We start from the raw sequence: 25,465 nt of genomic DNA, 5'->3' as shown, positions 1-25,465 counted from the left end.
TACGTAAATCTCTGGATCAGCGGCTTAATATTACTGACCTGAACTAAGCAATGCACAAGGTTTTGCATGACTAAAGGCAACCCCATCATCTTATGGAATGCCAAGTAACTAGTTTTTGAATCAAAATGAGCAGTGCAACAAAACCTTATTTAAAAGCACACCTCCTGCTGAGGTGCTCGTGGTTTTTATAGCAAAAAAGAAATATGAGTAAAATAAAACCTTTAAAATGTATCTTAATGCAAGTATTCTAATCAAAATGACAAATTTGTTTATGACTCAGCAATTCATTATTATGGCAAATAGGGTAGCAGTGCATAAACAACTTTGTCTCCTTCTAATAAAATTAGAAATATTATTTTGTAAGGTTGAAGCTATGAGTGTAGCTGTATTAGAGGCTGTATTAGAAGAACTGAGGTTGAACACATGAATCTTACAAAAACGATGGTTCAAAAAAGGGATGTGCATTGTGGAAACTCACAATAAACTTTCTATTTAGTCACAAACCAAGCTGTCTTAATAGTTTTCACAACCAGTGTTGTATGCATGCTTGGAATGCCAGTGTTTGGAAACTTCATGAAATCGATGGTTTAAGTAAGCCTTTCATCTTGATTGAAAACAGTTGTTAACTGTCTGGTTTTAAATCAAGCTGCTCCGATACAATTCTGAACATGTTCATCGGAATATGTGCATGTAATATAACAATGCAAAAGCAAAGTTGGCGTTCCAAAGTTTTTTGGAAAATTCCTACAGCACCTGTTTTTTCAGTTCTGCGAGCTGTTAGGATTGGGTCACAATCCTGTTTTTGTCCTCTACATTGATCTGTGTGTCGGTATGCACTGATGAAGAGAAATGACTATGAAGCTGCAAACCCACATAGTGTGTAATTGTGTTCAAGAGGTCAAATTTCTTCCATCGCTATTTGAACTCTGTCAGTTATATGCTATGAAAGGGAGGCACATGGCTTGCTATATTTTACCTTTTGTTGTCAGTGAGTATAACTGTTCACTGGTAGCTCTTGTCTCACTCACCCATAGATGCTTGGCAATCAAAGGGTATGACTTGAATTACCCAGTTTCTCCTAAGAATTCTCTGTTCAATGTTCTCCTTTAAACATCTCGACTTACTAGCTGTGGAACATGGCATTCTGTTTGCCCTCCGATAACACATGCTGAGAAGTGAAGCCAGGCTTCTGTTTGCTCCACCTCTCACTAGGGAAGGGTAAGACAGGACTTGAAAGTTTCAAAACGCTTAGGGTGCTTCCTTCTCTCTTTACCAAACTGTTACATGAAAACGTTAAAAGTAGGGACATAAGAACGGTCTCCTGGATGAGACAAATGGCCCGTCTTGTCCAGCATCCTGATCTCACAGTAACCGACCAGAGGCCTACGAGAAGAACCCAACAAGGACAGGAGCACAAGAGAAATCTCTGTACTTTCCAGCACCTGGTATTTAGAAGTGTTACTGCCTCTGACCTACTGGATCCAGGCCAGAGGCCCATCTAGTCTAATATCCTGTTGTCACAATGGCCAGCCAGATGCCTCTGGGAAGCCCATAATAAGCAGGGCCCTGAGTCCAGCTCTCTAAGACGCACTTTTCCCCTCCTAAAAAGTAAGGGGAAATGTGTATGCGTCTTATGGAGCAAATGCAGGCTCCATGGCTTCAGCGAAAGCAACGCAAAGCCTCCGAAGCACAGCGGGAGCACTCCCGCTGCTTCGCGTTGCTTTCGCTGAAGCCAGGAGAGCAAGAGGGGTCGGTGCACACCGATCCCTCTTGCTCTCCTGGCTTCGCTTCACTGGAGAGGCGCTGCGCAGCTTTCCCTCTCTGCGCAGCGCCCCTTCAGCAAAGCGGGAGGAGAAATGGAAGGGGCTCTGCTTCTCCTGCCGCTTCGCTGAAGGGGCGCTGCGCAAAGAGGAAGAGAATATTTTTTTTCTTGTTCTCCTCCTCTAAAACTAGGTGCGTCTTATGGTTGGGTGTGTCTTATAGAGCGAAAAATGCGGTACTTAACACTTGGATGTACTGCTGTCCATGCGCTGAAGCCATGGAGCCTGCATTTGCTCCATAAGACGCATACACATTTCCCCTTACTTTTTAGGAGGGAAAAAGTGCGTCTTAGAGAGCGAAAAATACGGTAACTACTACCCACTTGCTAATATTCTGTTCCTGGAACAGCATGGTGAAGGATCAACTCTCAATGCCTATGAATAAACAAATGCATTTTGTCTCTATAATAATAGTCGGTCAAATGTCCTTGGAAGCTCTTAAGTGGAGATGGGTGCCCACTGTCCTTTGCTGCCCTACCACAAAGTTTAGACAGACACATATTTGGAGGCTCTTCACAGAAAAAAATATGAAGATGGTAGTGTTGCCCAATAACATGAAATGCAACTCCTCACCCACAATAATACAGCAAGCAGACTTAACATGGATACTGGTACCAGAGCCTGCAATAAACCCAGATGCCAACTTTGCTGCCCCATACACCCAGACAACACCATCACTGGACCCAACAACACCAAACATACCATCTCAGGCCTATTTAATTGCTCATCTTCTAACATTGTGTATGCCATCAAATGCCAGCAGTGCCCTTCAGCTCTCTATACTGGACAAACAGGCCAAACCCTACGCCAAAGGATAAATGGACATAAATCTGACATCAGGAATCACAAGACAGAGAAGCCAGTAGAAGAACACTTCAATCTCCCAGGACATTCAATACAAGATCTCAAAGCAGCTGTCTTATTGCAAAAGTATTTCAGAAACAGACTTGAAAGAGAAGTTGCTGAATTACAACTTATCACTAAGCTGAAAACCTGGTCTTAATAGACATATTGGATATGCTAATCATCTGCATACAGCCCAAAGGTTGTAATTGCAATATGGTAGTTTGTACCAGTCAAATAAACTTATTCTACCATACTCATTTTTAGTGTTCACAGTCTATTCACATTTAGGAAGTGATTAACAACAACTTCAAATTAGCAATGCTAATTAGTGATAATGACAATGTTGCTTTTTGTGATGGGCACACCTTTTTATAAGGAGCCAAAGGAACTGCCAACACGTTTTGACAGTCAACATCTTGCACTTAAAAACACAAGATTGGCAAATTGTGTGAAAATTCGACCTCCTGACACCACAACACACTGACTTTCAAATTCCAAGTTTCAAAATATCAACTATCAGATTAAGAATAAACTATGGAGGTTACATAAATATGTGCAAAATAGGCATGTTGTTATAAATTATTGCTTTGTATAATTCCCTTATCTTCCTTAACTAACAAAACTGGGTTTTTCAAGCAAAGGATTTGGTACTGTTCGTAAGACAATCTTGTTACCAGGATTTTTTTAAAAAGAAGCGGGTGGAAGTTCCACGTGTCATTTTTTCCCTTCAGCGTCATATTATATTGTTGTAACTAAATACTTCCCTATCCTTTATGTTAAGTAAAGAAATCAGTATCTTGCGCCAGATCCCACACCACTAAATTGTTTGCCATTCCATCTCCATGCATCATCTTGGTGTGTGTGTGTGTGTGTGTGCGCGCGCGTGCGCCTAAAGCATGAAGTAGGGAACCTGTAGCCTTCTGGTTGTCAAAAGTGGCTGTAACTAAAAATGCAAGACTGCATTCTAAATATGGTGGCGAAAGAAAATTTTGTCCAAGAGACTCTGGTTTCAGGATGGGTTCTAGATAGATTTTGAATGAGCACCAAGGCTTGTGACCTTTTTCTCCAGAGACGTGGATTGTAGAGGAAAAGGGTCAAAAGGCCCTACTGCTCATTCAGAAGTCACCATGCAATTGTACTCCTGCTCCTAATATCTCATGCTATCACATCTACCACAAACCTGCTACAATTATAATTTATTAGTTAGCTAGTGATGCTTTAGGTACCTGCATCAGGCCACCTGGGCCTCAACTTTGGCCCAAAAAGCAAAGAAAGCCCTGATGACATTATTAAAGCCCTGAATAAGTCCTGCTCCCAGTGATCTCCATGTTTTATGCATGGGAGAGAAAGATTAACAGTGTCTGAAAGAGTTGTTGTGAACATCCTTTTGTAAATTCCACTGTGCTTCATTATTCAATAGGAAGGGTCATTTTCTGTTCCAACAAAAAGAATTTCAATAACAATCGCATGCGAAAAGGTTGCTTACCGGTGGCGTGCTGAATATGTAGAATGACGAACCCTTCAATGCCAGGAACTTGAATTTATAGAGCTGAGGGGAATCTGCGCCCTGGAGCCTCTCATTCACCCACCCCATATGAATGACCTGCAGAATAAAATCTTTGAAAATGAATTTCAACTCAGTCTACCAGAAGTTATATATTACATAATCCTGCTGACCATCACTTCTACAATGGAAGAAGAAAGCACAATGGGCACACCAATGCTCTAAGGTCTCTAATGTGCAAACCCTCAACTTATGCAATCTATAGAGCACCCTGGTTCTTTCTGGTGTCGCTAAAACTAGCTGCTGAAAGTCATTGCACATAGAAGCTGAACAATGTTTAATAAAGTACATAATTTGATGTATGCGCATAGCAGCACATCTGTCAAAAACTGAGCAATGTGCAAAAATATCCACAAGGATTTGAGAATATGTACATATGTCATAGCCATCGTTCAGTGACAGAGGACATGCTCTGCATGCAGAAGATCCTAGGTTTAATCTCCAAGATCTATCATTAGGCATCTCAAACAGTAGGACTGGGAAAGACTTGACCAAAACTTGGTAGATCTGCTTCCAGTTAAAGAAGCAAGATGGATTGATGAATGGCTCTTGATTCAAGGGCAGGACAATGCCATATATTCATGGGATAGCTATATGGGCAAGTCCTATATCGCTAACGTAACCTTGTTTGTAAAGAATTATCTATTTTAAAGCAACTGCTATGTCATGCTCTCCTGCGGTCTGAAGAGCATCAACATTTATCAGATCATAAGGAATATACAGCAAGTAAACTAAGTGTAAATTACAAAGTTAATATTATATAAAACCATGGAGTAAATATATATTTCTCACCGAAAGATTATGAGTCAGGTCCAGAGAACTCCATTTAACATTTTACTCACAGAGTAGGGCATTCCCTACACACTTAAAAGCCACTCCTGAGAAGCAGGGGTCCTCTAGAATGGCATGGGGCATGGCATGGGATGGGGGAATCAGTGGAAACTGTAAGGATCACGTGGTTGCACAAGCACAAATTCATTTTCATTGGTGCAAGGCAAATTTTGATCCAAGCTTCACTCCTTATCCAGCTATTAATAACAACTCATATTAATAATTGAAAAACAACAATCCCCTTATTCTTCAAAGTAGTAGCTATGCTTGAAATGCATACACTTCAAGGGGAAAACTCTGCAGGTATGAAGAACCATGAACTATTGCTTTATGGGGAGTTTTTAAGGCTCCTTTATAATGTGTTCAAGAAGAAAGGTGTATAAATCCATTATATAAATAATAAATAAATATGAAAGTGGCGTTCCATGAAGAGATTTTAGGATATCTGCAATCTTAAACTTGCTAACCCAGAAGTAAGTCCCATTAAGCTCAACGAGGCCTACTTCGGAGTACACATGTAGAAGATTGCACTGCTATCTCCATGATTAAACAAAACAATACATTATGTTAATACCCCTTCAGTGACATCCTCTGCATATGAATTGCTATTTATCCTTTTTTTAAAAAAAGCACCGAAAAGGGCATAGAGATACTGTAAAGACCGAACAAAAACATGAGCCTCGATTTTATGTAAAATTTATTTTGGAGATTATAAGTATTATAATAAATATAGGGAAGGCAAACTGCTGAGCATAAAAATGAAGAAGAAATAGGCATTTCACAAACATAATATGTAGGCTGGCAGGGTTGCAGCTGAAAACGGGAACAATGACTTCACTAGGAGTAAGATATGCCATTGTGTGTCGTGTTGCAATAAAAAATTAAGAAGGCAAAGAAAGTTGTAGCTTCAGGCATCTTAGGGTGGCTTGTTTGGTCTATTTATTCAAATACAAATGAGCAGTTGGTGACAGCAATTATATACAAGGGAGGAGGAAACCGAGAAAAGTGAAGCTGGAGCAGATTTTGCCCTTCTGAAATCTTGCGTGTCTCACATGAATAAGTAAATGGCAATTAAAACTCGCGATTACTCTAATAAACTTGCCAGGTTGCCTGAAGTTCTAAAGAAAGTTAGCAGTCATGATTCCCGTTGGAGATATCATGGAGGGGGATGGTTGGATCCTGATGAGGAATGGGAAGAGTTCAGGGAGTTGGAGCTGAACAACCCTGGGAAGGATCATAGTGGGATGCCAGCGGTGAAACTGGGACCCCAAGAAGTGTCTGAGTTTGGGGAGGAAGAGGCCAGTAGTCCAAGAAATTGAGAGTTGGATCCAGGGGAGGGACTAAGCAGATTGGCAAAAGAGTGTTCTGCCTCTGTGACACCAGACACACCCTGACACCACCTCCTCTGGCAAACTGAATGCCAAATTGGCACCAATTCCCACCTCCATGGAAACAGAGGTGTTAGTGCCAGCAAACAAACTTTGCAAGCCTAAGCTACTTGAAGGAATGTCTGCTTGCTTGCCTTGGTCCTGTTCTTCGAAAGGAAGGTGCAGGGGATATGTTGCTTGCTGGAACAATGCTTTAGATTGTGATTAGCCATGTATCTATATCGCCTCTCCACCTGCTGCACTTTGTAACCTGTGCCTTGCCTGTGTATGCATACATACATCTGATGTATGCATTTGATACTTTGGCAGAAACTGTGCTGGGAGTTCAAGATCTTCATCTGGCAGTGAGGACTGCCATTGCATTAGCATGCAAATTATATGATGGGCTATTTTAAATACTTCAAAATCATAGATTCGGTGAGCAAATTACTAATACTGCAACTGCTAAGTTTCTAGAGCTACATAACTTATTGCACACAAAGCATATCAACTGCTCTTCCATAAGTTATCACCAGCCTTCTCCATCAAAATGTGTTGCATAATATCTATCATCATCTATCTATATCTATCTATCATCTATCTATCTATCTATCTATCTATCTATCTATCTATCATTTATCTATCATCTCCCACCCTTCACTTAGCACTGTTTTAACCTTGCAATACATTCCTTGAGAAAACAAGCTCTTCCTTGCCCCAGCAAGCTTACAATCTAGAATCTGACTGCTGGTAGGGTGACCATGTGTCTTACTTTATAGAGAAGAGTCCTCTCTTTGAAGGGCTATCCGGTTCAAGCCTGGCTTGAAGTTAAAGAACAGTAAGAAGGGGCAACAGGGGCAGCGGACTGAAAAGGCACTTGGGTCATCTAGTTATGGGAGCTGTTTTGCATTTCTATTTAAATGCTATTGATAATTTCTAAGTATGTATATGCAGATTTTATGCAAACCTGTATCATCTATTCATCTTTTTTGATGGAGAAACATTCTTTTTATTATGCATAAGTGGCCACTATAATTGCTGCGGACAGGCAAAGGCAGGACAGGCAAGAACAGAAAGCAATTAATGTGAGCAAATGCAGTTAATTATATTTAGAATTTGATTTCGGTTGGTAATGTAGGGTGGGTCTAAGCAAGAGCTTTTTAAAAAAAAAAATAAAAAAATCTGCTTCTCTACAGTGAGATATCTTATTTCCAATATATAGAATACAAGTGCCCAGCCAACCATTACAAATCTGTTTTTTCAATCTCTGAACATACTTCAAAATACTATAGTAATAAAACTGGATTGACACCAGGCTAGTAGTTCATATTAAGTCGATTAAAAACCTCACTTTAGACTTCCCATAAAGCAATGAGAGGAAAATTCATTTTAAGCTAAAAGAATAGATGGGTGTGCGTGTGTGTCCTCTGCATAAATAGCACCATCACATTTATGGTTATATCACTTATCCAGCGAAGCTGTCCCATTTGTGCAACAGAAATGCCCCCTCTCTCATTCCCCTGCTTGCTCCCCAAATTTATTTTGGGGTTCCCTCAACCCTCTGGAGAAGATTGGGAGTCACATGGGACCCATGGGGAGATGAGAGGGAGGGGAAATTTTATTGCCCAAGCAGAAGCCCTGGTGTGAAGGTGACAACTTTGTTGGAGACAATCCTTAATGCTTCATAAAGAAAACCATTGATCCATTGATGTGTGTGTGTGTTTAGAAATTGAGTCACAAATCTAGCTGCCTCAAAAAATAACACAGCGTTAAGTGCTTTCAGTGTTCTGAACATTTTGATAAATTATACAAGGCAGACTCGAAAAGTGCTAATATTTGGAGAGCAGGAATGGTTAACTTTCTACAAGTTCCAACTAGATGATGTACAAGCTTATGCTATGGGGCTGACATTTCATTTTCACACTGAGGCAAATATATGAGCCTTCAAACAAACAAACAAACAAACAAACAAACAAACAAACAAACAAACAAACGTCTCAAAGAATCATTACAACAAAAAATGGCTTAGCTGAATCAGTCCTTTCCAAATGTCTGGAATGAATTTTGCAGCAAAGGCAAAGCACATGTTACATTAAAAAGAGGGGTAATTTCAGATATGAATGGAAAGAACATAGAAAGCTGTTTTAAGAACATAAGAAGAGCACTGCTGGATCAGTCCAAGCAAGACCTGATTGCAATAGTATCCCCCAATTTGTGATTCCTAGCAACTAGTAGACATGGACATATTGTCTATGTTAGTGGAGCAGAACAGTCATTGATACCTAATCCTTTGTGATGTTGCCTGTAAGAAATAAACTGTGTCAGACCATCGCTTGATTTGCTCAATAATATCTACACAGTCAGGCAGTGGCTCTTCAGATGTCTAGGCAGAGTCTTTCCCAGGCTTACCAGGAATGGTTGAACCCAGGACATTGTCCCATGGATACACAGCAAGTAGTTAAACTATGGGATCTGTTGCTACTAGAGATAGTGAAGGCTGCCAACTTGGATGGTTTCAAAAGGGGATTAGATAACTCTACGGATAATAAGACTATCAACAGCTAGTAGTAATCATATAATGGTGCTATTATTATCTCTGAATGTCAGTTGTTGGGGAGCATGAGTGGGAGAGTTCCACTGCACTCTTTGCTCTCTTGTGGGTTTCCCACTATGGCTGACCACTATGTAAACAGACTGGTGCATTAGATGGGCATATCTTATAGGCTCACCACACTAAGCTACAGCCTTGATGTGAATGAAAGCAAGTTCCAAGTCTTGCTTCCAGTGCTTTCATATGTAATTAATTGAAGCAGAGAATTGTGCATCTCCCATCTAGGGGAAGATGGGTGTATTATCAGTGTGAATGAGCCCCGCTTTTGGTATTAATGGTATGCACAGATGCAAGAACTGTGTCTCATTTTTGCTTCCTATATTTCAACAGCTCATTAATGTCTCTGACTGCTCACAGTGCCTGCCATTTGTTATCTAATTGTAGAGGTACGTCAGTGACACATGCTGCACATGTCTATGTGCCTTCTTACTTTCTTTGGATATTCCATGCTACTATAATTGATATCAACGATTCACAAACTGCACTAATAGCACACTCATAAAGATTCACTAGTTAATTTCTAAAAAGAAAATAGCTGGGACTCTAAATTTAATTGGAAACCTTCCTCCTTATGTATGGAGGTTGGCTATAGTAGACAAATTCACTGAATCTATTTCTCTATTTCATTTCATCTACTGTATTTACTCAAGTCTAATGAGCCATCGACTCTAATGTGCACCTCAATTTTCAGAACCTTGAAACCCCAAAAAGTATTTGCTGGCAAATGTAAATGTGCCATCGAATCTAATGCATACCTTAATTTTTGCAACGTAATTTGGCCAAAAAAGGTGAGCGTTAGATTTGAGTAAATACAGTATATCCTACCTTTCTCCTGCTGCAAGACACAAGCTGGCATGCACATGCACACAAAAATCCTCACAATCAATAGTTTGCTTTAGTTAAAATATGATATTATAAGACAAATCAATACCATATTAATCTTATGGTTGAGAACACCCATGAGAGATCAGCCTTGCATTTTCTTGATCTAGAAATTATTGTTTTTCTTGATCAACCAAGTGTGCTACGGAAGTCAACTGCATGTGTTGAACACATTATATTAAATAAATATCTGGAAAGACGTTCACACACTTTGCATCATGTGCATCATCTTTCCCACCTCCCTGGATTTTCCTTTCCAAAAAGTCTAGGTGTCAATCTCCTGAGGGATGACAAGCCATTTGGAAACTAGTAAAAATTCTATTAAATTAGGAAGCAGTAATATGGGATGGGATTTTGATGAAGTTATAATGGGGACGCTACACAAATCTTGCAACCCATGAGCAACACTCAATTCACAATAAAGTGCTGGGTGGAAGCTCTGAAATATTCTTAGTTGTTGGAGGAAAAGCAGGGGACCTTGTCATCACAAAGCTGCAAGAAAGAGCAGTGTTAGGAAACAGAGAGAAGTAGGCTGGATTCTTCTTCTCGGCTGCCACTTTCTATTAGTCACCCTCTTTCTGTTAGCCCTTGCTTAACACCTTTTGGTCTCCTGAGTGCAAAATCTCTGCAGCCTGCCTTCCACATGCCAATGGCAAGGTTGTGGTTTATGCTTGGTTGACTGGGATGGAAGACTACCAGGCAACTAGGAAGAGAAATGTTTTGAAAACACCTTAATGGACACGATCATTTGCAGAGCAAGCTAATTAACTGCATATTACATCATACAGTTGCTTCCCTATCACCACTGTCAGCTGTGATTCTGAAAACTTCCAAAATTCTAACCTGGGTCCTCTACTAATTGTTGAAATCTGTTTTGACAGATGGAATATCAGATAATAAAACATGCTTTCCCTTAAGGAATGCTTATATAGAGCTTTCAGTTACATGTGTCCGCTGCTATGCAACTTGCAAAAAGATAACTTTTGGCATGGTCCAAGCAAAGTTAAATTCTTCTGTCATTAATTTATTTCAGTGAAAACAATGTGCAAATGTGCTCAGTTTTCCTACTGGCATCAGGGTCTTTTGGAAGTGCTGAACTTTGGCTTACATGTGCTCCTTTTTTTTTTTTTTTGGTGACTAATTGGAAGGCGGAAGTGAAATGGCAGACTTTTAGCAATAGCCAAAGTAAATTATCATACCTGATCTGAGGGAGAACAGCATTTATTTGCCATCTTCATCTGCAAAAAAAGAAGAGATATAGCTGCCATTTCATAATAAATCAGACTGTATCTTACATGTTTTGTATATAGCTAGAGTTTGACTGTAGAGTGTCATCTACATTGCAAACTAGGATGCAAACATACTATATTCACATTAGAGACATAAAATTAAAAAACAACAACAACCTATAGCTTTGTACATTATATCCTCATGGGAGGGGTGGGGGAGACTAAAGGCGCTGTTCACTCTTTAATTTACTCATATCACACATTCCTCAGCTCAGCAAATCATTTGAACAAGGTATTCATAGGTGTGTTTTTTTAATCATTTTCATCTGGTTGTTCATTTACTTTTACTTTATCACTGATGCTCAACTGTGGAAAGATACAATATAACTGTATATAAACCATAAGTGTCTCTTGTTTTTAAGCAGTACTGTAACTCAAATTCCTAGAGAAATTTGCAGCAAGCATAACCCTCTGGAAACTTCTGTGAGCAAGGAAAAAAAATGTCCTATTGATTTCAGTGATGTGGAACATTAAACACACTTTGAATCAGATCCTTAAAATTTTTCTGCCTTCAGGGGTCCCTCTCGAAATAACTAAAAACCTGTACTGTACTATGGGGACCACTGGAGAATTATACTGCCAAGTATGAATAATCACTTTCATAAAAATGCTTGCACAGCTTTTTATATATTTATTGTGTTTTAAATATTTATACATCACTTTTCTATTAAAATAGCCAAAGCAGTCTACAATTAAGCAATCACATAAAATATAATATAAACAACAGTACTCTAACAAGAGAAGCAGTCTAAAACGCAGTACCATTGGACAAGAGTGATAAAAGCAGCCATCACTGATCACCCAGTTAGTTAAAAGCCTTGCATGTTGAGGCTATTGTGGAAAAGAGTCTTGGAGCACCTGAACTGGCAGGTAAAATCCAAAACTGCCCTTCTGCATCTAAAAGGGCATCTTCCATTCACAGAAGGTCTGTTTTATACCTCACACTAGATAGTTGCATGTAAAAAAAGATTTGCTGCTGCACAACCATGAGAACTGCTACAGAATCTACCTATTACTAGGGTAGCTTAAGGAATTCATTTTTATTTGCAAATTCCAATATGAACTAACCTGTACTAATGTGCGGATCTGAATGTAGTTGACCTTTGTATTTAGCACTTTTTTCAAATTTAGCAATGCAGTACTTGGTTAGTTTGATCATTATTATTTTGATAAAACGCATATTAAAACAAGTATTTTAGGATAAAATAAATTTACAAATGCAGATTTTCTGAGAAAACACCTGTTTAAATAAAAAAAATCCTGTTGTTTTTTTAAAAATATTGCATATAATGCAAAAACTGATAGAACGGACTTATGAATGAAAACTTGTGAGACTGATATGGACTGGAGATAGACTGATTCATCTTACAGTCAGAGTTCCAAGCCTACCTCTTATTTCAAATGGGGTAACTGATGCACATTAACCTCGTTTTGACAAAGTACAGACACTCAGTTCATCACAGGGACACTGCAGAGCAGCCATTACAATGAATATCCCCATGAACACATGATACCTGTCCTATGAGCTTTGCGGGTTGTTAATTCTGAGTCTGGATAGCATCTGGATGGTCTACTGCAGATTGTGATGTATTTTACTGTATTTAATGTGATGTTGTTATATTGCCCTGGTACTGTTGAAGAGAGGCAGTATAGAAACCTTGATAAATAATGTTTACTCAGTAGTAAGTCCCAGTGAAACTGATTTCCAGGGAAATCTACATAGGATAGCAATGTATGAATCCCACAGCAACTTTCTGGATGGTATGCCACTAATTCATTCTCAAACGTCTTACGAGTAAGGGACGTTATTGGCAGCAACATGAAGTTGTATGCAATGACGAATACACATATATATATACACATGAAGAAAGTGATCTCCTAATCTCTTTCAACAAGCCACTCCTGACTTTTTCACATCAGTTGTGTGAATTGCCCTCTGCTGGGCAGCAAAAACTGGATGATGATGATTTCACTATATGACTAAGGCCTAAAATACAACTTATTTTAAGAGACTTGAAATTAGCCATGGGGAAGGGGAACAATTGGATCAGGGCAGCAGCACTGGGGAAGGGGGGGTCTAAACCTTTTCCAACTGCACCTTTCCCCAGATCAAAATCCACCCTGCCAGAAGCTGTTGTTGACACTGTTTGAATTAATATTGTATCTGCCCCTTTTCACCAGTATGGGATAATGGCTTGGGTAGTTGTAGCAAGGGGAAAGTGTTTAGCACTCTCTCAGCACTGCTGATCCCAAACCACAAGGGCTGCAATGACTTATTTTTTACTACTACTACTACTACTACTACTACTACTACTATTACACAGCCTTGAGAGTTCCGATCATTGATCTCCTGTGTCATGTATAGTTTGGCATTAACTTTACCAGAATTCAAGAAATTTTCAACCAATTTATAACCAACATCACATACGTTAGGAGATATTGTTCTACAAATTATCCTCATTCGCATAGACCAGTAATTGCAGATGTATATCGCTGTATTTTAATGGTTATTTAAGGTCAATGTGTCAGTTTCTTGTGAGGAACTTAGAAAGTCATGGTGACTTTTTTTTAAAAAAAAAAACCCCACAAAATGCAATATATATATATATTTTATAAAAATATATATAAAAACTCAGTCTTTGGTTTGGAACTGCTTACTTGGCAATAAAAATCCTATCAGCAGTGGAGAATACTACCATAATATGCACAAATTAGAGAAAAACATTGCCAAATACAAATACAGTTGCTCCCTACAGCGTAGACTCTGTAAAAATCTACACCGGAGGGGAAAGCTGGATATAGTCAATAGTATATTTTTCTGGTGCTTAGCACTCTTCTCCTGCCTCTCATCTTTCTCTCATAGCAGCATATTGTGTTCAGGAGAAATCTTAATGTATTGTATTTTATTTCAGAAACACGTGAAAGCAAATTATATACAATATGGTGATTGTGCATGGAAAAGCTTAGATAAAAGGCATGCGTAAAGAGCTTTCTAAAGCTCTTTATTATTAAAGTGCTAGAAGCACGCCATCTAGAACTCTTCTTGATTTTTTTTAAAAATAGATATTGCTCTTCCTAGTCCTTATGTTTACTCAGTTGTTCTGTGGCCACAAATTTATCATTCTCAAGATGGCTGGCATGCAAAGTTACAGTCAATACAATGACCTAAGACAAGCTTGGAGACAGTAGTTCCTTTATGAATAGCAAACTAAACTAGAAGATGTGGTTTTCATATCTGTCTAACTGTAGAGCGATTCCCCTGGAGGAAGAACTTTTTAGTTCAAAAACAGGTTTGGATTCAACTTTTTAAAACAGCTTTCCCACCTATTGATTTTATCTTTTGCATTTTTGCTACATTAGTGGCATGCCCCGCCTCGCCCATATCTGCTGCAGACTTTATCCTTAAAAAGCAAAAACAAAACAAAAACAAAACAAAAAAAACAAAGATGGCTGGATGTTTTTCAGATACAAAGAGGCAACCCAGGTGGCGTTTCAAGTTCACAAAGGCCCGGTGGAAATAAAATGAGCTAATGTTCAGTATGTTGGAAAGATAAAACTTTTTGAATGGGGACAACCCCTGCCTTAAACATATGCTAAATGTATATTTTTAGAAATCTCTCCCCCCACCCTCTTCTCACTCCAGTTACTGAATTATTTATGGAGATATATAAATAATTGATGAGCACAGAAACCAAAGCACCTTCTTAAAAAGATTACGGCTGCAGCCCTGAACGTGCTCACCTGGCACAAAGGCTCATTGAAAATTTAAGGGACTTGTTTTTGTGCAAACATGTTTAGGATCAGACTGCAATTCATCTAATCATGAAAAATAAGTGCAGTTTGATGACACTCTTCCTAAAACAGAAAGCCAAGCTGCTGGGTGTGTGTAACAACGAATTAAGATAAATTTACAATTGTTGCTAGTTATAAAGAAATATTTGGGTTGCTTCTGGCCCTTTAAGCTCACTGGCACATAGCAATGATAAATACTCTTCATCTCACTATTGCTATTCATAAAAAGCGTGTTCTCCTTCATATAGAGCACGTGTTGCGGTGGGGTCTGACAGGCCACCCCTCTGTTGCTGGGCGGGTTAGTATGGATGACCATCCGCAGTGATTGGGCAGTTGGGTTACTGGGCAAATTTTGGTGTTGCCATTTAGGGGGACGGACCAAAGGTTATAAAAGCAAGTCACGCAGCACTGACTGGGCTCTTTTGCTGCGTGCATCGGATCACCTGCCCACCCTCCCTGATCTAGGGCTATTGCGTTGATCTTGTTATGTCTGTCATGGGGGTCATCTGCTTTTGGGGCAGGGGCCTTGTAGGAATTGTGTCCATTTGGCTGATTGGCTGGTGCCATTTGGTTTTTGCCTACTGCGTAGCAAATTGTCACAACTTGTAAGGTTGCGGTTAGGCATTGGTTAAAAAATTGGTTGGTGGAGGGGTAAGGACTGGCGGTGCCTGCCCCTCCAATGCTGCTGCTGCAAGAGAATTCAGTTAAGGGAATCCAGGGGCTTGCCATTCTTTCATCCGTACCCCTGAATGGGGCCTGGGCCGCGTAAGCTCCTGGGAGCATGCGGGGAGAGGTGAGGGTCTGGTGCCCAGCTCCATTCTCTCCTCAATATTGTTTTCCCTTATTGGCTTTTGCTGGAATCCGGAAGTCAGTTCTGTCCTGGGGCTGGGGACAGGCAGTCATAACCAATGCCTAAGCAACCACTCACATTTATGTATTTTAATAAAGTTGTGGCCAAAATTATGCCAAAAACCTTAAACAAAAATTATGTGTGAATTGTGATTTATTTAGGGGTGGCTTGGGGGACCTCGACATGCAAGTGGTATTAAGAGGTGCAAGCTCCAGGATAGGCTTGTAAAAAACCCCACAGTTTCAAGGGAGAGGCTGTGCAGTCTCCAGAAAGTGCTATTGCAGCTTCAGCCTTCGGAGGACGGGTTGTGTGTCTGGCTCTGGGAAGCTTCCCAGCCTTCTGAAGCTTAGCTAGCCTCTCTTTATATACCCTGGGTAAGCCTTCTCCCTGGCTCATATGACTTTAGAGTGGAGATGAGAAAAGGGGGCAGAGTTGCTTTTTCATGTTTGTTTTCAAGTCAACCTGTCCCTTTAGAGCAAGAGAGGGGGAACCTCCAATAACATGGTCCATATTTCACCCTCCAGGCCTCCCCATTTGGCCTGTGGGGCTGTTTTGGGGAAGCCACTGCTACCTGCCCTATGCCTGATGGCATACATGACACCAGGGATGGGGCAGGTAAGTGTGGGGCATCAAAGGAGCAGTTGGGAGCATAGCGTTGTTCCTTTGCTTCAGCAAGGTGCACTCTCTGTCAGGAGCTCGTCCTACACTCGAGTAGGACCCTGGCAGAGACACATGCCCAACTGGCATGTTCTCTCCCTCCTGGTCTTTTGTTTGGGAGCTTCAAAAGCTTTCTTCTGCCCGAACATCATAGTGACCGATGCTAACAGACATCGGCAAACTTAGGGATCAGCAGAATCTTCGCAGCTTGCATGACAGACCTCAGCAACTCAGCATTTTGGCTAATCTACTTTACATACAAACACACACGGAGCACTGCAAAATGGCTCCCTCTCTCTCTAGCATCAGACAACAAAGAGAAAGAACAAAGGACAATAGTCCCACTTCACGGAACACAGTAACACAAACATCCTGTCTCCGTCACTTCCTACTCTGTGGAGTCAAAGCATACACTGTCATGTGATAGACAAAAATCCCATGACTGCAATCACGGAGCAGGAATTCTAACACTCCCATCCGCCAGTTAACTTATGGGCAGAGGGAGCAAGCCTTGCTCAAAGGAAGGGAAGTGTTTTCCATTTAATGGAAACTGCTTCTTCTTCCCAGCGCTACTCTTATGCTGCTGAGTAATGTTGTTGGGAAAGAGGTTCTGAACAGCCCCACACTGTGCTTTTAAGTCCCAACAATTGGGGCTTCAAAGTGCAGCATCGCCTGATGTCACTGTGATGTCAGGTGAATTTTGGCCCACCCCTGCTTTAGAGCTTACTGCAGGATTCACGGGTATTCTAGTGGAATCTGCTCCTTTCAGAATGGTCTCAGAAACACGTTGATATGCAGGGCATTGAAATATTCCACTCTGTCCCACGAGCAACTTCCAGCGCAAAAACAACAACAAACAATGAACAGCAACAAAACCCACACCAAACTGACCTTTGACACCATTGACCATAACATCCTTCTGGACCCTCTAGAGGGGCTGGGAGCTGGGGGCACTGTTATACGGTGGTTCCGCTCCTTTCTCCTGGGCCATTTCCAGAAAGTGGTGTTGGGGGATGAGTGTTCAGACCTCTGGGCTCTCACTTGTGGGGTGCCTCAGGGTTCTGTCCTCTCCCCCATGCTTTTTAATATCTATATGAAGCCGCTGGGAGAGATCATCAGGGGTTTGGGCTGGGTGTTCATCAGTACGCAGATGACACCTCGCTCTACCTCTTAAATCAGAACCAGTGAATGTCCTGTGTGAATGGATGGAGGCAGTTGGAGGATGGATGGCGGCTAACAGATTGAGGTTGAATCCTGACAAGACAGAAGTACTGTTTTTGGGGGACAGGGGGCGGGCGGGTGTGGGGGATTCCCTAGTCCTGAATGGGGTAACTGTGCCCCTGAAGGACCAGGTGTGCAGCCTGGGAGTCATTTTGGACTCACAGCTGTCCATGGAGGCGCAGGTTAATTCTGTGTCCAGGGCGACTGTCTACCAGTTCCATCTGGTACGCAGGCTAAGACCCTACCTGCCCGCGGACTGTCTCGCCAGAGTGGTGCATGCTCTAGTTATCTCCCGCTTGGACTACTGCAATGCGCTCTACATGGGGCTACCTTTGAAGGTGACCCAGAAACTGCAATTAATCACGAATGCGACAGCTAGACTGGTGACTGGGAGTGGCTGCCGGGACCACATAACACCGGTCCTGAGAGATCTGCATTGGCTCCCAGTACGTTTCCAAGCACAATTCAAAGTGTTGGTGCTGACCTTTAAAGCCCTAAACGGTCTCGGGTCCTGTATAACTGAAGGAGCGTCTCCACCCCCAATCATTCAGCCTGGACACTGAGATCCAGCGCCGAGGGCCTTCTGGCAGTTCCCTCATTGCGAGAAGTGAGGTTACAGGGAACCAGACAGAGGGCCTTCTTGGTAGTGGTGCCCACCCTGTGGAACACTCTCCCTTCAGATGTGAAGGAAATAAGCAGCTATCCTATCTTTAAAAGACATCTGAAGGCAGCCCTATTTAGGGAAGTTTTTAATATTTAATGCTGTATTGTTTTTAACACTCGATTGGGAGCCACCCAGAGTGGCTGGGGAAACTCAGCCAGATAGGCGGGGTATAAATAATAGATGATGATGATGATGATGATGATGATATATTCAGCTCTGGAATGTATGGATTTCCCCCATTCATTTCAATAAGCGCAGCAAAACCACTCATTGGTTCTGGAATTTAAACAATGAGTTGTTGCCTCTACTGAAATGAAGAAGGTTGTTTGGAACTCCCGTATCTGTAAAAGAGCGAAAAGCCTCAGCTTTATTATGACCTGATATTTGTAGTGGAACTGACACCGAAGGCTGTTTCATACTTGCCTATTTTAGCACGGATCTGACCATATTGCATACGTGCAATGTTTCCTCCCCTGTTCAAGCTTACCCACGCACGCATTTTTAACTATACCATATGTATACACAGTGGAGTGAATCTTACTTGGAAAGAGGAAGAAGGGAGGAACATTTCACTATCAGCGGCAGCAGAATTTGGCAGGCAGCAGGAAGGCACCATATGCCTCTGTCCCACTTACCACACATGCTTAAATTCAACTTTACAAGACAGTCACAGAAATATTCCCTCTGGAACAACGTTCTGTTAGCCATTCTGCAAGATGCAGCTGTAGAGTCTCAGAGCTAAACCAACTGCTCCTACTCTAAAAAAGATGCCAGATTCTTCGGGCATCAATCCCACACTTTCTCTCTGTATGTACATATGAAATAAACAGCATGCATGAATACGTCACCCCACCCCACCCCAAAAAACCCACAGCATCAAACATTTAAGGTGTTTGGTGCCAAACTGCTGAATCAATAAAGTTAGCAAAAAAATAGCCTACCAAGCAAGGGGCGGGGGGGGGGGGGAGAGATAGACTATGTGTGTGTTTCTGGAAACCGTAATATGGGATTGTGATATAGCCACATTCTTGACTGGCTTAGCATCTACTAAAAGGAATTCAGTAAAGGGGCAAACAAATGAAATCTGCTACACATTTAGCATATTTTTAAAATAAAATAATAATAATAATAATAATAATAATAATAATAATAATAATAATAAAGGGTCCTATAAAGGGAGAGAAAGAGGACAGTAGATGGACATTGCACGGGTATTTATTCACAGAAAGCTTGCACTTCTTGAAAAATGTACAAATCTTTTCACGAGAAAATAAAGAAATAGGGATGAATGGAATAGAACTGATCTGGTTTGTGTTTTAAATGTGTCTTCTGTCTTGTTTCCATGCAGGGTTTTTTGGGGGTGGGATCCTAATTTATTTATTTTTAACACGCTTCTCATGGCATTCAATTTTTTAAAACGTAATTTAATTTCTTTTAAAGTATTTACAAGGTGGTCTGAGGGCCGTTTTTTCTCATTTCTTTTATAAACATAGGAAGCTGTCTCTTGCTTAGTCAGACTACTGATCTATATAGTTTAGTATTGTCTAAATCGATTAGCAATGGCTACCCAGGGTTTCAGACAGGGTTTTTATTTATTCCCTAGCCCTAGCTAGGAGTATTCAACCTTTGACCTTCTGCATGCAAAGAAGATGTTCTACCACTGAGCTACAAACTTTCTTTCAACAGTTTTCAGCCATGGAGCAGGTAGACAGCCCAGCACTTGCTGAGCTTATTGAAAATGAGTCTAAAAAATGCCCTGGATGTGCCGTTATGACATACTATCCCTTCCTGGGTAACCGTAAGAGGAAAAAAGATGCCTGCTCCCATGACACTCTGAAGGCAGTAATCTTTTATTCCGTTTTACGTCCTTGATGGCCTTGCGGGGACATTGTAAGGAAGAAAATATGGCTGCCCCCTAGGTACATGGGAGCAGCCACCTTTTTTCTATGAAATTACGCAGGAAGGAACAGCACATCATATTGCACCACCACTTTTATACACGTTTTCAACTAGCTCAGCAAACACTGTGATTTCTACATGGAGCTCTTCTGACACCTTCATAAAAATGCAAGGGGTTTGCATCTAATTTTAGTCACATTCAGAGCAGATACACTTATATTAATGGGCATGACTTCTCTGGGTATAACTCAGATACTAGCTAAATTGTATGCAAGCAGTGCTGTGGAAAAGTTCATAGATATGTGGTCTCCTTTGTGTACCTTCCATGTTCAGTGTGGAGCCAGAAGAGCTGAAAAAGGAGCAGGGAGTGGCTTGCCAAATTATTGGAGTACTACAATATATCCAAAACAATGGGAGAAAATTGCGAACTTTACCTCGATCTACGAATGGAAGCCGAACGGTGGAAGGGCACCAGTGGCAGAAGGCCTCATTAGGGAAAGAGTGCCTCGGTTTAAGAACTGCTTTGGTTTAAGAACAGACTTCCGGAACGGATTAAGTTTGTAAACTGAGGTACCACTGTATTTTATTGAAGTTAAAAGAGTGAAAGATGACGAGTCATGGGAGCGTGGAGACTGTGTGCATGACCTTAACAGCGCTTAGCTTTTTTTCCTATTTAGTTGCTATTTGGTTAATGTTCTAAATATTGTTTTTTATATTATGAATGCCGTATAGATTTGTTAATTATATAATATGACTTTTGCTCGTATTAATTATATAATACAAACACTGTGATGTTTAGCTTATTTTTTAGTTGCTGTTTGTGTTTTAAAGATTGCAATTGTCTTATTCATGATTTGTTATTTTATATGATTTATGCTGTATTTGTGATGTTCCGTTATGTTCTGTCCTGTTATTGTTATTGTTTGCAAGCTGCTTTGAGAGTCATTTGAATGAAAAGTAGCAGGGAAACCCAATCAATCAATCAATCAATCAATCAATCAATCAATTGTATCCAAACCCAGGAGGAAAGTCCAGAAGGTGAGAAACAGGCAACTTTGTTTTGTATTGTAGAGTGAATTAAATCCTCCCCTATCTGTAGTCATTACAATGACAAATCACAAGATGCACTGTGGAGCATGCCACGTCCTTGCACAAATGTTAGTAGCAGACTGCACACACACACAAAACCCTGCCATGTGTGTGGATGCACCATGAAACTCAGCAGATGTTAGCAACATCTGGAATACTCTTTTCTTTATAAAGTCTCTCTGCTTACTGTTTGGGAGAGAAAATCAAATAAACTAAGTTGATATTTGTAGCAGATTCTGTGAAACCAGAAGGTGAAAGTCAAAATCTATACAGAGCTGTGTGAAGTCAATGCAATCATCTTTTAGGGCACTTTCTAAACATGAGAATGGAAGAGGTATCAAGTTAAAGCTCATAAAACACTTGGTTAGATCCAGACTTTACTCCTGCCAGATCGGAAAGGGAAGTCCCTTATGCTCCTTCTCCACTACTCCTGCCACATTAGTGCAACATTATTTCAGGGCACTGGGGGGAACCTTCTGGAACAGTGTGAATGGGAGTTTCAGGGAAAAGGGAATCTTCAAAAGTCATGGAATGGCAGAGTTGGAAGGTAGTCATGTAGTCCAAACTCCTGCAATACAATAATCTCAACTAGATCATGCTTGACAGATGGCCATCCAACCTCTGCTTATAAATATAAACCTCCAAGGAAAGAGAGTCCACCATTTCTCACAGGAGTCTGTTTCATTGTCAAGCAGCTCTTACCATCAGAAAGTTCGTCCTGATCTTTAGTTAGAGAATCTCCTTCCTTCTAATTTGAAGCCACTGGGTTCAGGTTCTAACCTCTTGAGCAGGAGAAAACAAGCTTGCTCCATCTTCCATGTCACAGGATTTTAGATATTTGAATATGGCTTTCATATTTCCTCTCAGCCTCCTCTTATCCAGGCTAAACTATACCCAACTCCCTCATCCATTCCTCATAAGGCTTGGTTTCCAGACCCTTGATCATCTTGGTTGTCCTGCTCTGAATATGTTCTAGCTTGTCAATATCCTTCTTACAGAACAGGACACAGTATGTTAGGTGTGGTCTGACCCTATATCTATCAACAGGAGTAACCTCTGGCTCTAAAGGGATCACTCTGCCAGATAAAAAGCCTTCTGAGGATGGAAGGAGCCGTTCTATCCACAGAAGACAAAGTCTGGATTCAATCCATAGATTCTCAGAAAAATAGTGGTTTTGCAAATTTACCTGCAAAATCAGTATTTTCAACTGAAGGAGGAGACCTGAAGTCAGCAGAAGCTGCAGTTTTGAAACCTCTATAGCAATTAGGTGTGACTTTTGTTTATTGGTATGAATGCATCTATAGCTATGTAGACATTCCAGTTAATCAGATATTTTTAAAGCTGTTGACACAGCGGTCCTTAGGGACAGGTGGACTGTGGGTTGTTTGTGGGAAAGGGTTAAGCAGAGGAAGGCCACACTCTCACAGTGCTAGATGATGCCTATGAACAGCATGCATTTATGTGGACTAAAGTACATGTTAAATTATCCACACTTCTAATTTGTGGGGGTGGGGAAGAAACCATGAGGCCTTATCTGAAACATGCTCCCAATTTGGATAAGGGAACCATGCCCCCCCCCGACTACTATTTCTGTTTTTTCTTTTCTTTTTTGCTTCTAGAGGTGTGGTCATAGAGGGGAATTAGCAGGCAAAGATGGGGTGGCTTACCAGTAGGACATTGGCATGATATCTTGATCTGGATTGGGAGCACATACCAGAAAAACAGTCCATGGTCGTTGTTTTTTCTTCAAAATAAAAGTGGCCGATTTAAGCATTTTTATTTTTTTTTAAAAGGTTTTGAATAATGAAATACTGTATGTTGTTTAGGGACCTGAATATGAATGCTCATAAAAGTATCAGTGAGTAAGCTAAGTACATGAGAGAGTATAGGGACAGCGGTTACAAAAGTATACATCCATAAATCTACAAGCGTTTCACCTTGTTATTTAAAAAATATTCATGTGAGAAGTGAAAGCAGCAGCTCCCAGGACTAATGGCACTGCAAAGCTTAAGGCAGGTCCTTACTGATATACTCTGTGACTACCACCCCTCCTGGAATGTAAAAGGCTGTTATTTTCTAATTCTCCCTTTTATAAAATGTGACTGATCACAATGAATGTTTGGAGAGTTTGAAAGGCATCATCAAATTTGACAAGGTGTGCCTTTTCTCTCCCCCTCTCCTTCCTGAAATCAATGTCTTTTTAAACACATAACAATATATTACGCTGATCTCTGGCAGGTGGGAAAAAATCATTCTGAATCGCTAAGGAAAAAAACAAAAACAAAACCCAAACAACAAAAAATAGGGGGAAAAATATCTAGGAAGCAACATACATTTTGTAGTGTCAAATCATTGATGTTAGTTGATAATGCTCTCAGCCAGTCAACACTCTCCTGGGTTGAACAATACTGAAGTATCCCAGTGCTAACTCCATCGAGTGCCAGTACTTCAAATGCATTAGATCTGCAGCAAGAAGAAATATATATACACCATCAAGGATGCTATACCAGCCATTAGTCCTTACTTCTTATGGTGTCTCTGCAAATTAGTCCTCATGTACTATAAATGGTGAGTGGGGTGGGATTGGGGGTAGGGATGAAGATATCAAAACAGCAGTACTACAGTGCAAGGAAGAGAGATAGGTACAGGATTTGAGCATTATTATTATTATTATTATTATTATTATTATTATTATTATTATTATGTATTTCAGTTTTCAAACTAATTTTACACAGACAGATAACTCAGAGCTGCATCACATCAGTTTTAGTGCTACGTGCAGATGAGCCAGAGGATCATGTGATATAATTTCGCATGGTAGTTGAGAGCATAACGTTTGTGCTCAGCCTTTGCAGCTTCAGATCTCAGCTCCACTACACACTCCCCTTGGTGGCTTGGGCTTTGCCATCCTGCTGGCTTACAGCCTCAGTTGTTTCACCTGTAATATGGGGGTGAAAGTAACAGTTTATCCTTACATGGCAAATAAAAGGGCCGTTGAGATAATAACAGGTAGATTACTTAAGGAAACCCTTAGGCAGATTATGACTAGTATATGAAAGAATCAATCTGTTTGGATTACCGGACACACATCTGTGTAACCAGATCGTGTGTGTGGAAAGGTTTGCAAAAGTGGGCTGAGTGGCAAATGAAGATTGAGCGGCAAGTTGTTCAGAGCAGTGTTGGCAAGAAAATGTACTTCCAGAAATAGCTAAAAAAGAAGATGAAGCAGAGAAACTGCATGGCCTCCAGCTCAAGAACTAGTCAGCTCCTGTACCCATAGCTCACATTCTATCTGATATGGTCATGTCAAACTACTTGATACATGAACAGAGGTGAAGGCCAAGCAGACGCATGAATCACATACTTGGGGCATCTTGAGCTATTGTGCATGGTGGACCAAGGCTACAATCTTCTGCTTTTAAAATAAGAGGAAATAATATAATTATAATTAGTCTCTTCCAATCTTGAGAAGCTTTTGCATGTATGCACATGCCCATGCAAAATTTTTCTATGCTTCATGAGTAAGTGTGGCACTATTCATATGTAAACTGACTAGCCATTATGTATGGGATTCAGACATGCAGATAGCTTGGATAAATGAAAGCCTTCAGCAGGTAATTGTTCTTTCATAATTTAACTATAAAGAGCAGGCGGCCTACTGTGTTTAAGTGAAGCATATTAGTACAGTTCACACCACAGGGTACCCTGGGGCACGGAATCAGAATTTATCTGAACTGACAGTAAAATGGCTGGGCAGCCTGGTAATTCTGAACTGGATCTGGGCCTGGCTAGTCATTTTATGGGTCAGGAAATACCAAGAGAAAGGTGTTATATCTTCATACTGAAATCAGTGACCTATCAAGCTGGTTGTAAAGCTATCATTAAGATAAATGCAGCATGCCAACAAGGAATTAAATAAATTGCATTAGGGTGAGTTACTATGCGAGACTTCTCCTCCTCCTTCCACATATTCCTACTGTGCTAAGGAAAATGCCATGAAAAAGTTAGACTGCATCAGTACTCACAGTGATAATTCCAAAAGGGACACTGGGCATCTTCACAATTCACTCACCGATACCATTA

At 40.6% G+C, this 25,465-nt stretch overlaps 1 protein-coding gene across 4 annotated transcripts in view; it reads right to left on the bottom strand.

The window, feature by feature from the left end:
- SNTG2 (syntrophin gamma 2) overlaps nt 1-25,465 on the bottom strand; it is a 203,763-nt gene that overhangs the window by 27,335 nt on the left and 150,963 nt on the right. For 3 of the 4 annotated variants that reach the window (XM_083607296.1, XM_083607297.1, XM_083607299.1), the window contains exons 10-12: nt 23,716-23,845; nt 11,121-11,159; nt 4,153-4,269 (exon numbers count right to left, since the gene is read on the bottom strand). In XM_083607296.1, the coding sequence (XP_083463422.1) occupies nt 4,153-4,269; nt 11,121-11,159; nt 23,716-23,845 (286 nt within the window). The remainder of the gene's footprint in view (nt 1-4,152; nt 4,270-11,120; nt 11,160-23,715; nt 23,846-25,465) is intronic. The other variant, XM_083607298.1, reaches the window with a different exon arrangement.

Source organism: Podarcis filfolensis, assembly GCF_964270895.1.
Source record: "Podarcis filfolensis genome assembly, chromosome: 3".
Classification (NCBI taxonomy): domain Eukaryota; kingdom Metazoa; phylum Chordata; class Lepidosauria; order Squamata; family Lacertidae; genus Podarcis; species Podarcis filfolensis.
Note: the sequence above shows the minus strand (reverse complement) of the source record. Positions and strands in the feature narration are given on the sequence as shown.